This window comes from Tamandua tetradactyla, chromosome 3, assembly GCF_023851605.1.
Source record: "Tamandua tetradactyla isolate mTamTet1 chromosome 3, mTamTet1.pri, whole genome shotgun sequence".
NCBI classification, from domain to species: domain Eukaryota; kingdom Metazoa; phylum Chordata; class Mammalia; order Pilosa; family Myrmecophagidae; genus Tamandua; species Tamandua tetradactyla.
In genome coordinates this window covers 104,735,133-104,753,184 of record NC_135329.1, presented here as the reverse complement: position 1 = coordinate 104,753,184, position 18,052 = coordinate 104,735,133, and the positions used below count along the sequence as shown (strand labels likewise).

Here is an 18,052-nt window from a genome sequence, read left to right as displayed (position 1 = left end):
GTCTTCATATATTTACCAGTTTCTCTATTAATTTCTTCTTTGAGATACTGATAATTTAAGAGTGGGTTGTTTAATCTCCATGTGTTTGTGAAAGTTATGCTTCTTTGATGGTTATTAATTTCCAGTTTCATCCTATTTTGGTCAGAAACGGTGCTTTGAGTAATTTCAATATTATTCAATTTGTAAAGCCATTTTTGTGACCCAGCTTATGATTTATCCTGGAGAATGTTCCATGAGCACTAAAGAGAAATATGTATCTTGGTGTTTTCGGGTTTAATGACCTATATATGTCTATTAAGTTTGATTATTTTTTCACATTATTTAAATTGTCTATTTCCTTGTTGATTCTCTGTCTGGTTTATGTTTAGAGGAGAGTGGTGTATTGAAATCCCCCATTACTGTTAAAACATGTGTTGCTCCTTTCAGTTTTGCCAACATTTGTTTGCCTCATATACTTCAGAGCTCTTTGATTGAAAGCGTAGAATTTATGATTGTTGTTTCTTCTTGGTGAATTGTCTCTTATTAATATGTAGTGTCCTTCTTTGTCTCTTATGATGTCTACATTTAAGTCTTTTTTCTCTGATATTAGTATAGCTATTCCTGCTTTCTTTGGGTTACAGCTTGCATAGATCTTTTTTCCTCCTTTTACTTCCAGTCTGTTTGTATTCTTGGTTCTAAGATGAGTCTTTTGTAAGAAGCATGTACATGGATCATGTTTTTAAATCCATTTTGCCAATCTGTATCTTTTATTTTGTGAATTTATTCTATTAACATTCAAAGTTATTACTGTAAGAGCAGTTCTTGAGTCTACCATTTTATCCTTATTTTTTATTCGTCAAATCTATGTTTTTTTTCCCTCTTTTTATCCTTTATGTTACCCATACTAATATTTTTCAATTGTGTGCCCGCCTCCAGACTTCCCTGTCCTGTCTCTTTGTTCAGCTGACAGAACTCCCTTTAGGATATCTTATAGAGCCTGCCACTCGTTGACAAATTCTCTTAGCCTTTGTTTTTCTGAGATTTTAATCTCTCCCTCAAGTTTGAAGGACACTTGGCTTGATGTAGAATTCTTGACTGGAAGTCTTTTTCTTTCAGAACCTTAAATATACTATACCACTGTCTTTTCGTGTCCATGATGCCTGTCAAGTAGTCCAAATTCAGTCTTATATGGTTTCCTTGCATGTACTGAATTGCTTCTCTCGTACCGCTTTCTGAACTTTATGCTTCTCTTCACCATTTTATAATCTGATTAGTATGTGCCTTGGAGAAGGCCTGTTTGGATTTATTCTATTTGGGGTTCATTGGGCTCCTCTGATTTGCATGTCTATACCTCTTGTAACAGTTGAAAAGTTTTCCTCCATTATCTCTTCAAGTAACCTTTTTAACCGTTTTCTCTTCTCTTCTCCTTCTGAGACTCTGATGTTTTTTATATTTGTGCTCTTTGTGTTGGCAGTGGTTTCCCTGAAATTCTGTTCCATTTTTTCCACCTTTCTTGCCATGTGTTTGTTTCTGCACGTGAGTTCAATTGTTCTATCACAATTCACATATTCTTTCTTCTGCCTCTTCAGATCTGCTGTTGTGTATTTCTTTTGTATTTTTAATTTGTCATACAGTATCTTTTATCTGTCTGAGAGCTTCTGTTTTCCTAGTAATACTTCCTAATTCTTCTTTATGTTATTCCAGTATCTTCTTGGTATTCTTTATGTGCTTACAAACATCCTTGATGCATTGTTCCAGATTCCGTGTCTCCTCCATTGTTTTAATTTGGTTGTTTGGCTGGGGCGTATCTGCCTGAATCTTCACATGCTTTGTGAGTTGCTCTTAAATATCTTAATAAGATTGTTTTGTAAGTTGGTTTCCTTCACTTGTCTAAAGTTTTCTATTTGCTTAGCTTTGTCCATTATTCTCCACCAAGCCAAGGCCCAGATCTAATGGAGGAGCTGCAATTCTACTTGAGGCTTCCCAATAGATGGCACTCTTGTGCCACCTCTTGCCCTCAGGCCCTCCTCTTCCTGACAGAAGCTGCCATCTAAACAAGATGGAGGCCTAATATCACTCTAGATCTGGGTGCACAAGCCTCCAACCCCAGGGCTGAGGGTGAGCAGGCACACCTCAGCAGAGTCTCCACTTATGGGCCTGATGGGTCAGGTGGCCCCCAGGCTCCTGCTTCAGAGGACTTTGGCCTGTGGAACTGAATATTTCAGCTGCCCTTGCCAACAGCCAACCCGGAACTGCCTGATGACTTTCTCAGGGGATGGCAGGAGGCTTGTCCCGGCATGTGGCAGGGCAGCTGTTCATGACACCTGAAGGGCAGCTGGTTATGACTCACTGCTGGGTACACTTCCAGGTTCCCCACAGGAGCTCCCAGCTGTGGCGCAGTCTGAGAAGGTCTCCCAAGCTAGCTGCAGGAGTAGGCTGGAGAGGGATGGTCCGCTCCTTAAGACATATCCTTCCCTGCACATTGCCATTGGCTTTTGATGGGGGTCATGCCTGAGCTCACTAACCATGTTATCCCCATTCAGTTTCTCCACTTTTTCATCCAGAACCCCCCTATATAATGTAGAAGACCTTCTCTGGTCACCTGTACCCTGGAACTGCAGTCCCGGTCTTTTTTTCTCTGCCCTTTCTCTTGTTCCACAGAGTAGGGGTACACTCAGCCTATCCTATTCTGCCATCTTCCCTGTAATATTTCTTTACTGAATGTTAGGCATATTAATTAAAATTTTTTATTTCAAAAGCTGTTTTGTGAAACCATCTTTTACTGTCTTTAACCTCAGCATGCTTTAGAATTCATGAGTTACAGTGGTATTATACCAATTCATTAAACTGTTTAAACGAGCCACATGATTTGCAAAAAATTTTGTACAGTAGACAAAAGAAATTATTTATGGTGTAGCTGAAACAAAATGGCCATCTTTCCTTCTCATTATTCCTGCTATGTTTGACCAGTTGCATCCACCTTTTTGGGTTCAGCTTTAAAACTAATGTGGTATCTGTATTGCCAGCCTGCTCAACTCTCCTGAATTCCACGCCTGTAATACCTGCTTTTTACTGAGGTTCTTTTGTGTATCCATGTGCGGTAGCACATAAAATTCAATATATTCAAAACTGTACTTACTTTTCCCCACTAAAACCTGTTCTTCACCCAGTATATTCAATCTTGGTTGATTAAGGTTTGATCTCACAAGCTAAAACGTAGGAGTCATATGCTACGCATAGCTTACAGCTGATATCCAGTCAGTTACCATTCCCTACTGAGTCTACTGCTTTAACACTTCTCGATTGGATACCCAGTTCTTCCCAGGCCTGTGACCCTCAGTTCAGACCACACCAACAAAATGTTTCTAAGCCAGTTGTAGGTAATTTTTTTCTAAAAATCTACCACAGGATAAAAAAGAATGTAATTTTCATCAAATTTAATGAAGAAACTGGGCATTTTACAGGTGGCACCTCTTTCAGCCCTTCCTCTCCTTATCATTTCCCCTTTGCTCCTCAAACCTTGGGTCCACTGTTTGATGATATGTGTGCATGGAGGCCATTGCCAACATTCCTTAGAACCATTGCCACAACTGTGTGTCTGAGTTCTAGCTGAAAGAGAAAGGAAATGAAAAGTTGTTCTCCAAACATTAGCTCCTATCAGGCATATGACTTGCAATCAGCCAGTGGTTAAGCACCTAGGAAGTAACTGACTATAACAGCTGCTCCTATGAATGCTCCTTCTGGAAGAGTGAAGCAGTTTTATTGTTTATCATAGGCCTGATTATAGGATAGCTCAGGATTTCAGAATAAGTCTGCACTTACATAGTGCTCCTGTTGGTATTCTACAGGAGGCTAATGAGGCCGATGTCCTGTTTGAAGACCCCTGGGTTATGTCTGTGTAAACATGAAACGATATGGTAAGAGATGGTTAGCTAGTGTGCTGCATACCTGCAGAATGTATTATGTTATTGGAGGGTATACTTCAGAATCCACTTTGGTGATAAACATTTCACAACCCAAAAACCTCATCTTCCCATTATTAGTAGTTCTTTGCATTGGATTTTTTTTTTTAACCATGAGGTCAAAATGTACCTAAGTATATGACTGCACATGGGACATCACACTAACCTGTACAAACTGAAAGATCTTAATACTATATTCAAGACTTCATGTAATTATGGTGTTCAAGTAAATTACTAATTAAGTTAGGTAATACACTACCCAAAATATAAATTTTGCACCAAATAAACATCACTCCCTTTAGTCTCACACAGAGGTTGAAGTTTGAAAATGTGGGCCATGCCATCCTTCTGCTTTACCCTAGTCCTATCCAGATCGGCTTCACTCCTATTTCCAATCGAAATCTAATCACTTTTTGAGCTTTGAAAACAGTTGCTTCATGGGGTCATGCTGACTTTCATAGCTTCAGAGCTCTGAGTCTCAGGTGTCATATAAATAATGTTTTAGAGAATGACCAGGTTATATACAAACAGCTCAGTTTCTCAGAATTTAGAAGTATCAGTTACAACTCCTGAATATATGTGACTATTATAAGAGCTTATAGTTTAGGACCCTTTACAATAGGCCCCCAACCTGATAACCCATGCTCTCAACTTAAATTCTCTGAGTTTGTATACTATAGTTAGTCATTTGAGTGAGGCATGCTGATATTTGTCTTTTTGTTTCTGGCATTCCATTCAGTATACTTTCTTTAAGGTTCAATTACCTAGTTACGTGCCTTATAGCTTCATTTCTTCTTGCAGCGACTCAGTAATCTGTTGTATGTAAGCACCAGTTACCCCTTCCATTCCTCCATCATTGTACCCTTAGGCCATCTCCATCCATTGCAAATCATGAATGCTGCCGCCATAAACACCATTGTGCAGTTATTCCAAGTATATACCAAGCAATGGGGTTGCAAGATCACATGGCAGTCCCACACCTAACCTCCTTTGGTACCACCATAGTGCCCTCCAGAAGGGCTACACCTCTCAGCTTCTCTCCCAGCAGTGAATAGGTACATCTCTTTCTCCACATTTTCTCTAGCACTTGTTTCTCTCTGTTCATTTTTAAATAATTTTATTCACACATCTTATAATCCAGCCTAAGTAAATAGACATGCCTTCACCATCATAATTTATATGAAGACATTTCCTTTTCCTTTGCAAAAAATCCAGACCCCTTCACTATGTCCTTCTCTTGTTAACATTTGGTTTTGGCATGATGCCTTTGAGTTTCTTTTTTTAAAAAATGCCTTTACTGTCAATTCATTAGTTTTGAAAGAGGAGATACAGCCTGTATTCACTCTACCGTGCTTAATACTTCAATTGGGAATAATATAACCTTAGTGCATACTGGAAATTGTTGGCAATGTTTGGGGTTGTTATAATGATTGGCTCATTTATTGGCAGTTATGGCCTGTGGCCTAGGTCTGCTACTATGTGAGATCATCCACCCAAAATGTCAGTGACACCTCCATTTACAAACACTGAGCTAATTCAGAGGCATCGGTAAATCCCAGTCTTGGATTAATTCAGTCACTAAAATTTTCTGCAGTTGAGAGTAGTATATAATTTTATTCACTATTATTTTTCTGGCCGAGGTTTTTGAAACTAATTTGCTTTCAGAAATAATAGTAAAAGCCATATTATGGCTTCTTTTCATTAAAAGAAAGTACATACCAGATAAATTGTCTTTTTACACCATCATTCTGCTTTACTACATGTTTTTTCTTCATATTTACAGATATTTTGGTAAGAGATCTCAGTGGGATTGTAGAGGAGCATCAAATCTAAATGAGCTTCATAAGCTGTTAAGTGATATAATGATTAGAAGATTAAAGAATGAAGTTTTAACCCAACTGCCTCCTAAAATCAGACAACGTATTCCATTTGATCTTCCTTCAGCAGCAGCAAAGGTGAGAATCGTTTAATTTAAAGTCATGTTGAAGATCATTTTAAATTGTGCTATAAAAGATTATGCATATTTCACAGAAGGAAAAGTATTCATTTTAAATAGTTTTAATTAATACAGAACTTGTGAATTTGCTTCATGTCATTTTAGGAAGGGAGCAACATGAATTTTATTGTAATCATCAAGTAAGTGAAAGAATACTGTCTGTATTAGTGATTAAAAAATATTTCTGCTGAATACAGGAAAAAAATACATTAGTTACAACAAAGGACATTTAGATTTAGTATTAAGAATTCAAAGATGTAGGTTGCATGACCCAAAAATTAATAAAAGAAGTTGTGTTTCTTGCTCTAGGAATTTTTTAAAGAAAAAATTAATATCTGTCTTCTGAATAATTTGGATGCAGCCCTATTCTAGAAATCATAAAGCTGTGTGATTATGTAGTACGATTTGAAATTCATTATGTGAGAAATCTAAAAGTATACTTTACATAATCTTTACCTTCAGTTTCTTTCAGAAGTATAATTTATAAATATTCTCTGTGGTTCTTCAAATCTGAATATGGCTTTGCCAATAAAGAGTTTTGAATTGTTCTGTCTTGAAAGTTTAACATTTCATAAATATTGAGTAATATATTAGTTCTGAAATAAGGATCTGATTTTCTTTAGTGGTATTTAGCATTTTAAAAAAAGGAAAATTGAGTCAACATATGATTATATTACATTAAAAAAATTGGTATCTCCTAAGTCTTAATGTTTATTTATATGTATCATTTGTTATTATAAAAATACTTTGTTGCTATATACATTTTCACTATCCTTTTTTATGCAATTTAATTATTTTATTTACTTTTAAAATGTTTCTCCTTAAGAGATTGATTTATGTTGTTAACAAAAGGGACTTTGTTTTTACTCTCAGATTGTCACTGAGTTCTCTAATGGTCCTGTATATGTGCCTGATTTATCTCTGTATTGACATTTTTAAATGAGCATTTTGGCATCTTTCCTTTCTTTTCTCTTCATATCTTTCTAAATGGAAAAAAAAATAGTAGTACATGATTCATTATTGGCTTAATTGTTCTGTCCTTTACTTTGTTTCTAAACTTATTTTCTCCCGCATAGGAACTGAATACCAGTTTTGAAGAGTGGGAGAAATTAATGAGAACTACTAATTCCGGTGCCACTGAGACCAGTAGCTATTCTTTACAAGTCGTAGGGTTGATTACTCGCATGTTTAAACAAACTGCTTTTGCCAAGGTACTCATTGTTGGGCCATCATATATATTTTAAGGTTCTTTTTATTGTGAAAAATATATACAAAAAAGCAATAAATTTCCAAGTACATTTTGACAAGTAATTATACAACAGATTAAGTTTAATATGGGTTACAGTTCCAATGTTTTTCTTTTTTTTTCGTCTAGCTGCTCCAAAGACAGTGGAGACCAAAAGAAATATCAGTATAATGATTCAGCAGTCATATTCATTTGCTCTATTTCCTTGCTGATCATCTGTCTGATTGTTTTATCTATAGAGGAGAGTGGTGTATTGAAATCTTCTACTATTATTGTTGAGACATCTTTTGCTTCCTTCAGTTTTGCCAGTGTTTTATCTCGTGTACTTTGAAGCTCCTTGATTGGGAGCATAAACATTTATGATTGTTATTTCTTCTTGGTGAATTGTCCCTTTTATTAATATATAATGTCCTTCTTTGTATATTATGATATCTTTACATTTAAAGTCTATCTTGTCTGATATTAGTGTAGCTACTCCTGCTTTCTTTTGGTTATAGCTTGCATGGAACATCTTTTTCCATCCTTTCACTTTCAGTCTATTTGTATCCTTATGTGTTAAGATGCATCTCTTATAAGCAGCATATAGCTAGATTATATTTTTTAATCCATTCTGCCAATGTTTATCTTTTAATTGGTGGGTTTAGTCTGTTAACATTCAAAGTTATTACTGTAAAGACGTTTCTTGAACCCAGAATCTTATCCTTTGGATTTTTTTTTTTTTTTTAACATGGGCGGGCACTGGGAATCGAACCCAGGTCCTCTGGCATGGAAGGCGAGAGTTCTGCCTGCTGAGCCACTGTGGCCCGCCCTATCCTTTGGATTTTATTTGTCGGATCTGTATATTCTTTTCCCTCTTTCTCTTTTTATCCTTTAAGTTACTCTTACTGGTAGTCTTCAATTCTGTGAACTTCCTCCAGACTCCTACTCCTGTCTTTTAATTCCAGGCAGCAGAACTCCCTTTAGTATTTCTTATAGGGCTTGTCTCTTGTTCACAAATTCTTTCAGCATTTGTTTGTGAAAATTTTAATCTCTCCCTTAGATTGAAGGACAGTTTGGCTGGGTACAGAATTCTTGGCTGGAAGTCTTTTTCTTTCAGAATCTTGAATATATCATACCACTACCTTCTCGCCTCCATACTGCCAGTTGAGTAGTCTGAACTCAGTCTTATGTGGTTTCTCTTGTCTATGATAGATTATTTTTCTCTTGCTGCTTTCAGAATTTTCTGCTTCTGTTCAACATTTGACAGACTGATTAGTATGTGTTTTGGTTGAAGCCTATTTGGATTTATTCTAATTGGAGTTCATTGGACTTATTTATGTCCTTTATAAAGGTTGGGAAATTATTCCCCATTATATCCTCAACTAATATTCCTAGCCCTTTACTCTTTTCCTTCTGGGACTCCGATGATTCTTATATTTGTGTGCTTTGTTTTAGCTATCTTTTCCCTCAGATCCAGTTCAAATTTTTCCATCTTTTTTGCCATTTGCTCTTTTGTATGTTTGAAATCAATTTCCCTGCCCTCTAGTTCATTTATTCTTCCTTCTGCCTCTTCAAACCTGCTATTTTGTCTAATTTATTTTTTATTTAATCTGATGCATCTTTAATCTCTGTGATATCTGCTATTTTTCTATTTATTCTTTCAAATTCCTCTTTATGCTTTTGTAGTGTCTTTTTAATCTGCTTTATGTCACTAACCACCCCATTGATTTTATTTAGTATAGTTATGTAAGCATCGTTGATTAGTTGTTCCAAAGTCTGTGTCTCCTCCGATGTTTCAATTTGGTCATTAGGCTGGGCAATATCTGCCTACATCATGATATGCTTAGTGATCTGTTGCCTTTGAGGCATATAAATACCTTGATAGGATTACTTTGGGAGTTGATTTCCTTCAGTAGATTTAAGCTTTGAATTTATGGGATGGATGTGGAGCAGGATGCAGGGCACAACAGTGCATTGATGGGTTGTAACGTAGGTATAGGCATGAGTTGGGGGTACTACAGGCAGGATGTGGGTGGGCATGTTGAACATGGGGTTCATGGGTATCGGTGTGGAATAGGTGGCACAGAGGTCAGGGCACAGGGAGGGCAGGGTGCAGGTGTGTCCTTGCGCAGCTAGAAGGGTTTAGGAGGCGCAGAATACGGGCATGCGAGTGTTTAGGGGCAGGGCACAGGTTGCAGAAGTTTCAAGATGTGGGTCAGGGGTGCGTGATGGGTGAGTGAGACCCTGGCACAGGTGTGCAGGTGCGGGGGAGGGTTTGGGCAGGGGTATGCATATGTGCGGGGGGCGGTTATGTAGCACATATGCACATGTGAGCAACTTCTAGGTGTGGGAGCAGGGTGCGTATGCTGGGGTTGGGACAGGAGTGTGCACATGTATGGAGCAGGGGTTTGAGATGGCAGAAGTCAAGAGATTGGTGCATGGATGTGTGGGTGCCTGGCAGGGAGAATGTGGCTATGAGTGTTCATGGGTCTGTGGGGCAGGGGCCTGGTGTGCACAGGTATGGGGGGGCAGAGCCCTGGAATATACATGTGCAGTGCTGAGGAGCAGCCAGCTAGGGTTGTGCCTGCTTTGGCTGGGAGCATATGTGGCCTGGATGTGCAGTTCAGCACTTGCCCAGAGCTGGGTGGTGTGGCTTAGGTGCATGCATGTGTGGATTTGGGAGGTCCTTACATTCGTGTACACGTGCGCAAAACTCAAGGGGGTTGGGGCAGTGTTGTGCGATTTTATAGGCTGGGGACAGGTGTGGCCCAGGTATGAAGGTGAACGGCCGCAGCCTGAACATGCAGGTAATCACCTGCAGGGTGTGGAAGGTGGAGGTTGAGGGGCTGGGCACAGCTGCATGGATCTCCAGAAGAGTGGGTCGGGGCAGTGTGTTTGTGTGGGAGAGGTGGTTTGGGCTGAGGCAGATGTGCTTGCACTCAGGGTGGGGGCTCAGGTTGGGAGCACTTGGAGTGAGTTAGGGGGGCAGATGACGGGGTTCAGGTGCATGGGATGTTGGGGGAATTGCAGGTTGTGGGGCGGGGGCAATGTGCGTGAAGGTAGTATGTTCAAGGAACGCAGCTTGGCTTATTTCCTAGTCCCCGTCTCCCTGTCCATGCATTCCTGAGGGCTCCAAGCCTCCATTTGGAAATGGGTGTACTAGGCTGTTTGTACGAGCTGGACTGTCTATGGTTCTCTGCATCTCAATTCTTCAGCTTTTGCAACCAGAGCTTCCCTATGTAGTGTAGAAGATCCTCCCAGGTCACCTACACCCTGGAATTGCCATCCTAGTCGCCTTCCTGTCCATTTTCTATCTGTTCCTTGGAACATGGGTGAACTCGACCTATCCTATTCTATCATCTTTCCACAAAATATATTTTTATTGGTGCAAGGTACGTCATTTTAATATTTTAGTCAAGCAGCTTTTTTTAAACATATCACAAGAGATCTTTGGCATTAACTTTTTAACTCTTTATTATGGAAAAATTCTGACATGGTAAAAATAAACAATGGTATAATGAACCCCACTCTGTCAGCTGTTGATTTCTTCCAATATATGGGCACATTCTTATGAGGAAGGATATATGCTTTACATTTTCTCTTTTAAAGGATTACATTTATCCATTTTTGTTACCACCTTTTTCCATGATTTCAGTGTATTTTTGCTAAAATAATGTTTTTTATTTACATCAACCATTTTCAACTGATATTTTTGTTTCTAGTTCCATAAGGAGGTAGATGTGCTCAGATTCTCTTTGTCTAAACATGCAAATTTGAGAATGTTTGAGCTTTTAAATCTCAATGTGACTATCAAGTAAATTCATCATATGTTGCTTGGTTTTGTAACCAACATGGTAGAACTTGTAAATACTAATGAATGTCATCTCTTTCTGATTCTGAGGTTTTTATAAACAAATTGGGCAGAAGGGTATTGTTAATTTTTTTAATTGCTGGAACATGTATACACATTATAAGATCGCTCATTTACAAGTTTATAATTCAGTGGCATTAATAACTTTCTCAATATTTTGAGAAAATATTGTCCTATATGTAATCTTTTCAGTCACCCTTAACATACTTTTAAGTGACACTTATTGAGGTATAATATACACACGATGCAATTTATTCTTTTAAAATGTATAGTTTCATGAGGCCTGACAAATGTGTGTAGTCAGGTAGGTACCACTTCAGTCTAGATACAGAATATTTCCATCACCCCCTCAAATTGTCTTAAGCCCCTTTGCAGTCATTTTTCTCCCACCTATCTCTGGTTCTTGGGAATCATGGGTCAGCTTTCAATCAATGGGTCAGCTTATTTTCCAGAATGTCATGAAAATAGAATCATATAGCATGTGACATTTTATCTGGCTTTTTCACTTAACATAAACCTTTGAGATTGATCAAGGTTGTTGCATATGTCATCAGTGTTTTCCTTTGTATTGCTGAATAGTATTCCATTGTATGGATAGGTAACAATATTTTTTGTTCCTTCATGAGTAAATGGACATTTGGGGCATTCCCAGTTAGGGGTATTAGAAATAAAACTGCTGTCTTTAGTTACCTAAGTATTGGACTGTTAGGTAATATGGAAGCGTAGAAAATTCTACACAAAACCTAGCAGAACAGATCAAGATTCCTGGAGAAGGAACAGAGGGAAGTAAGCTTTTTCCTAGAGGTGAAATAATTGCACAAAAAGTGCAGTCTTAAAAAATTGTACCCACATCTAGGGCTGAATCAGATGAAGAGCTGAGAAACTTGGATCAATTAAACATGGGCTGTTCCAAAGATCTAGAAGAAGTTTAACCACGCATCAAAGAAGAACCTTAACACAAAGCCTATCAAAACCAAAACCCTGGATAAGAGGTAGAGATGGCCCTTCCAATTTGACTCATCAAAACAATCATATCCCTATCAGCAAAATATTACAAGCTGTACTGAGAAATGGGAATATATGGCTCAGCTAAGGAAACAAATGAAAACTTCAGAAAACATAAAGAATTTGCAACTGTGAGTCAAAGAAAACCAAGCAAATGACATAATCAATTTAAGGAGATGAAGGATATTAAAAAGATAATGTGTAAGCATAAAGAATTTGAAAGTTTAAAAAGAAGCATAACAGAAATTGTGTGGGTGAAAGGCATTATAGTAGGAGATTTAAAATATGCTAGAGGCAGACAATAACATATTTGAACAGGTAGAAGAAAGAATCAGTAAACTAGAAGACAGGACAATTGAAGTTATACAGACAGAAGAAGAAATAGATAAAGAACTAAAGAAAATATTGATCAGTGTCTCACTGATTTGAATGACAGCATAAACTACACAAATAAACATCATGGGTATCCCAGAAGGAGAAGTGAAGGGAAGAGGGGCAGAAAGAATATTTGAGGAGATAGTGGCTAAAAATTTCCCACCTCTATGAAAGACACAAATATACATGTCGAGAAAGCGTGATGTTCTCCAGAGTAAATCCCAATTGACCTACTCCAAGACACATACTAATCAGAAAATCAAATGCCAAAGATAAAGAGAATTTTCAAAGCAGCAAGAGAAAAGCAATCCATTAGCTACAGGGGATCATTGATAAGTCTAAATTCTGATTTCTCATCAGAAACCATGGAGGCAAGAAGGCAGTGATATGATATATTTCAAGTACTGGAAGGGAAAAATCGCCAGCCTGAAATTCTTTATCCATTAAAAGTATCCTTCAAAAATAAGGAAAAATTTAAATATTCACACATAAACAGAAAAGATGAGAGTTTTGTTGACAAAAGATCTGTCCTATGAGAATTACTAAAGGGAGATCTGCAGGTTGAATGGAAAAAACAGAAGAGAGTTGCTTGGGAGCAGTGTGAAGAAATAAGATTATCAGTTTGGAAAACTAAGATGGTAAATGCGAAACCCCAAAACTCAGTGTACAACTCTACTCTTTAATTCCTTGAGAGTCAGAATACAATTGAATAAGAAAAACACATGTTCTGTGATAATGCACTGCAAAATATAAAGTTATAAAATGGGACAAAAACATCAGAAAGCGTGGGAACAGAGGGATATAGATGAAAAGAGTGTGTATGTTATTGAAATTAAGCTATGTTGGTATCTTTTCAAAACAGTAGGTTATAGGTGTAGGTTGTGTAATATAAACCATGGATAACCACAAAGAAAACATTTTTTAAAAATACAAAAATGAAGTAAGAAAGGAGTTAGTCATACATATCACCAAAGATCAACCATACAGAAGAGAGGGTTGTGTAAAAGAAAAAAGAGGCAAAAAGAAAGAAAGAAAGAAAGAAAACAGATATGATATATTAAAACCAAAGGATAAAATTGTTGGATTAAGTATTGCCTTTAAAGTAATGATACTGAATGTTAGTGGATTAAACTCTCTAGTCAAAAGATGCAGATAAGTAGAATGGATTAAAAAGCATGATCCAACTATGTTGTTTACAAAATTCCTACCTTAGACCTAAAGATACAAATAGGTTGAAAGTGAAAGGTTGGAAAATGATATTCCATGAAATAGCAATCAAAAAGAACTGGGATAACTACTAATAGCAGATAAAATTGACTTTAAGTTGAAAGCTATTGTAAGAGGCAAAGAAGGAGACTCTATATTAATAAAATAAGCAATCAGAATAGCTATCATATATATTTATATACCCAATCATGAAGCCCAAAATACATGAGGCATACGCTGGGAAACTGAAGGGGGCAATAGACACCTTTACAATAGAGGGAGACTTCAATACACCAGTCTCATCAATGGGTACAAAATCTTGCCAGAAGATCAATAAGGAAACAGAGAACTTGTATAATATCGTAAATGAACTTGACCTAATAGACAAATGCAGAACATTCTACCCCAAAACAGTAGGATATACATTTTTCTCAAGTGCATATAAATTATTGAATCACAAGGGGCCAAGGACCTAAATATAGGAACCAGTACTATAAACCTCCTTGAAGGAAATATAGGGAGACATCTTCAGAATCTTGTATTGGGCAATGGTTTCTTAGACTTTACCCAAAGCACATGCAAAAAATGAAAAATAGATAAATGGAAACTCCTCAAGACTGAACCCTTCAGAGGACTTTGTTAAAAGTGTGAAGAGGCAGCCAACTTAATTGGAGTGAATATTTGGTAATTATGTATCTGACAACGGTTTTGTTTCTGTTTTTGTAATTTTTAAGTATTTTTATTGAGATATCTTCAAATACCATATAGTCCATCCAAAGTATACGATCAGTGATTCACAGTATCATCACATAGTTGTGTATTCATCACCATGATCATTTTTTAAATGTTTGCATTACTCCAGAAAAAGAAAAACAAAGGTAAAAGAAATTGTCATACATTCCATACCCCTTACGCCTACTTCCTATTGACCACTAGTATTGCGATGTACCCAATTTGAAGACTTATATTAGAGGTAGGATAACAAGACAGTGTAGTGTTTTAGTTTCTTAAAGCTGCCAGAAATATAATATATCAGAAATGGAATGGCTTTTAAAAATGGAATTTATTAAGTTGCAAGTTTACAGTTCTAAGGCCATAAAAATGTTCAAACTAAGGCATCCAGAAAAAGATACCTTGACTCAAGAAAGGGCTGATGATGTTCAGGGTTTCTCTCTCAGCTAGGAAGGCACATGACAAAGTCTTCTAACTTTCTCTTCCAGCTTATTTAGTCAGCTTCTCAGGTGTATTTTCTTTCTGCATCTTCGAATGTCTCTGGCTGTGTGGGCACTGAAGCTTTTTCCAAAATGGTTCACTCTTAAAGGGCTCCAGTAACCAACCCACCTTGAATAATTGGAGAAGCATCTCCATAGAAACCAGCTACTCAAAAGGTCCCACCCACAACTGGATGGGTCATACCTCCAGGGAAACAACTTAATCAAAAAGATCCTACCCACCAATATTGAATAAGGATTAAAGAACACTGCTTTTCTTGGGTACTGTACAGCAGTTTCAAATCAGAACAGTGTATATATCAGTGGAACAAAACAAAATACCCAGAAGTAGAACATATAAACCCAGACAACTGACTTTTTTTTTCCAATATAGTTATACAATCATTATCAGAGATCAGGGGTCCTGGATTATAATTTACCTTCAGGTATTTCCTTTTGTGTATTCTTAAACACTGGATTCTAAAAAGGAATATCTATATAATAAATCAGAGCTCACAAACATTTATTAAATCCTAATTTCTCAATTACAGCTTCTTCCTTTCATTTGATCTTTCTCTCAATCTTCAGGGATATCTGGGCAATGACCATTTCAACTTCTTTGTACTGGAAAGGGTATTGACCTTCTGGGGTAGAGGAATGTACGTGGTTATTGTTTTTGGAGAGATTGCTACCTCTGCATTTCTGGTAAGGTTTTGATATCCAGTATATATATATATATATATACACAAAGAAATCCTTCAGCTCAACAATAAAAGGACACACAACTAAATTATAAAATGTGCAAAAGATATGAGTAGACATTTTTTCCAAAGAGGAAATATAAATAGCTAAAAAGTACATGAAAAGATATTCATTGTCATTAGCTAATAGAAAAATGCACATCAAAACCACAATGAAGAAGACTTCCGGAGAAGATGGCAGCTTAGTAAGGCACGCGGGTCTTAGTTCCTCCTCCAGAACAACTACTAAAGAACTAGAAACAGTACAGAACAGCTCCGAGAGCCATGACAGAGACCACACAAACAGCGTGCCACATTCTGGAATGGCTGGAACGGCTAAGAGTCTCCACTGCGGTGAGGTCCCCGAGAGGCGCGCACTTCCCTGGGCCGTGGCGGCTGGCAGCCGGAGCTCCCTCCCTTCTTCCCGGGCCGGTTGGGAGCTCTGGATCGGGTTCCCCAAGCCACGGTGGCCAGTGCCCCTCCCCACGCGCGGCTTCCTGGGCCAGCTGGGAGCCTCGGAGTGGCGATCCCCCAACCCACGGTGGCCAGCGTCCGGAGCCCCTTCCACACACGTGGCTTCCCGGGCCGGCTGGGAGATTTGGATCGGCGGTTCCCCAAGCCGCAGCGGTTGGCGCCCCTCCCCCACGCGCAACTGCCCGGGCCGGCTGGGAGCCTCGGAAAAGTGGTCCCCCAAGCCGCAGTGGCCGGCGACCACAGCCACTTCCACACACTTGGCTTCCCAGGCCGGCTGGGAGCATCCGAACAGTGGTTCCCCAAGCTGCAGCAGCTGGCGCCCCTCCCCGACAGGCGGCTACCCGGAGGGAAAGGGAAGAGTCTCCAACAGTAGTAGAGACTGAGCCCAACCTAACACCAATAGTGGCATTAATTAACAACTTCTGACTACTAAAAATAGGCCCTCAGCTCAGCCGAAACTGATCAAGGTGGAAGTCGCTGATTGGGCTAAATGAAAAAGAGTAAAGGGGGCGAAACCGAGCCTTCTGTGGCTGTTTCTACGGAGGCTTCGTTGCCTCTGGGCTCAGCGCTGGGATTACATAGGTTACAACTGCCCCGAACGCAGAAACAGACTGCTTTCAGGGCTCTCTACCACCTGAATCTTCCCCGCAGGAGGGGTGAAACACAACTCAGGTGGATTCCCTCTCTCGAGGAACTCAGATCCCAGGACTTCACAATTTGAAGCCATTAAAACTAACCTACAACCTTTCCTCTGTCTCCATTACACACCCAGCAGTGAGAGTCTTCCAAAGTTAAAGGACCCACAACATCTTTGGCTGGTGGGACGTGCAGAAAGACAAGCACCACATACTGGGCAGGATAAGAAAAACAGAGCCCAGAGACTTCAGAGGAAAGTCTTTGAATCTGCTGGGTCCCACACTCAGGGAAATCTGATTAAATGCCCACACACCAGCAAAAATAACGAATCACACCAGGAAAACTGAAGATAATGGCCCAGTCAAAGGAACAAACCAATAGCTCAAATGAGATACAGGAGCTGAGACAACTAATTCTGAATATACGAACATAAATGGAAAACCTCTTCAAAAACCAAATCAATAAATTGAGGGAGGAAATGGAGAAGGTATGGGATCAACAAATAGAAGAAATGGAAAGTCTAAAAAACAAATCACAGCACTTATGGGATTGAAAGACACAATAGAAGAGATGAAAAAAACAATGGAAACCCACAATGGTAGATTTAAAGAGACAGAGGATAGAATTAGTGAACTGGAGGATGGAACATGTGAAATCGAAAAAGAAACAAAAACTATAGGGAAAAGAATGGAAAAATTTGAGCAGGGGCTCAGGGAATTGAATGATAATATGAAGCGCACAAATATACGTGTTGTGGGTGTCCCAGAAGGAGAAGAGAAGGGAAAAGGATGAGAAAAACTAATGGAAGAAATTATCACTGAAATTTCCGAACTCTTATGAAAGACCTAAAATTACAGATGCAAGAAGTGCAGTGCACCCCAAAGAGAATAGACCCAAATAGGCGTTCTCCAAGATACTTACTAGTTGGAATGTCAGAGGTCAAAGAGAAAGAGAAGATCTTGAAAGCAGCAAGAGAAAAATAATCCATCACATACAAGGGAAACCCAATAAGACTATGTGTAGATTTCTCAGCAGAAACCATGGAAGCTAGAAGACTGTGGGATGATATATTTAAATTACTAAAGAGAAAAACTGCCAACGACGACTCCTATATCCAGCAAAATTGTCCTTCAAAAATGAGGGAGAAATCAAAACATTTTCAGACAAAAAGTCACTGAGAGAATTTGTGACCAAGAGACCAGCTCTGCAAGAAATACTAAAGGGAACACTAGAGTCAGATACAAAAAGACAGAAGAGAAAGGTATGGAGAAGAGTGTAGAAAGAAGGAAAATCAGATATGATATATATAATACAAAAGGCAAAATGGTTGAGGAAAGTATTACCCAAACAGTAATAACACTAAATGTTGATG

At 38.5% G+C, this 18,052-nt stretch overlaps 1 protein-coding gene across 9 annotated transcripts in view; it reads left to right on the top strand.

Moving 5' to 3' along the window:
• Positions 1-18,052, top strand: part of ZRANB3 (zinc finger RANBP2-type containing 3) — a 382,105-nt gene that overhangs the window by 270,481 nt on the left and 93,572 nt on the right. For all 9 annotated transcript variants that reach the window (XM_077153669.1, XM_077153668.1, XM_077153667.1 and 6 more), the window contains 2 exons: positions 5,725-5,896; positions 7,014-7,148. In XM_077153669.1, coding sequence (XP_077009784.1) covers positions 5,725-5,896; positions 7,014-7,148 — 307 coding nt within the window. The remainder of the gene's footprint in view (positions 1-5,724; positions 5,897-7,013; positions 7,149-18,052) is intronic.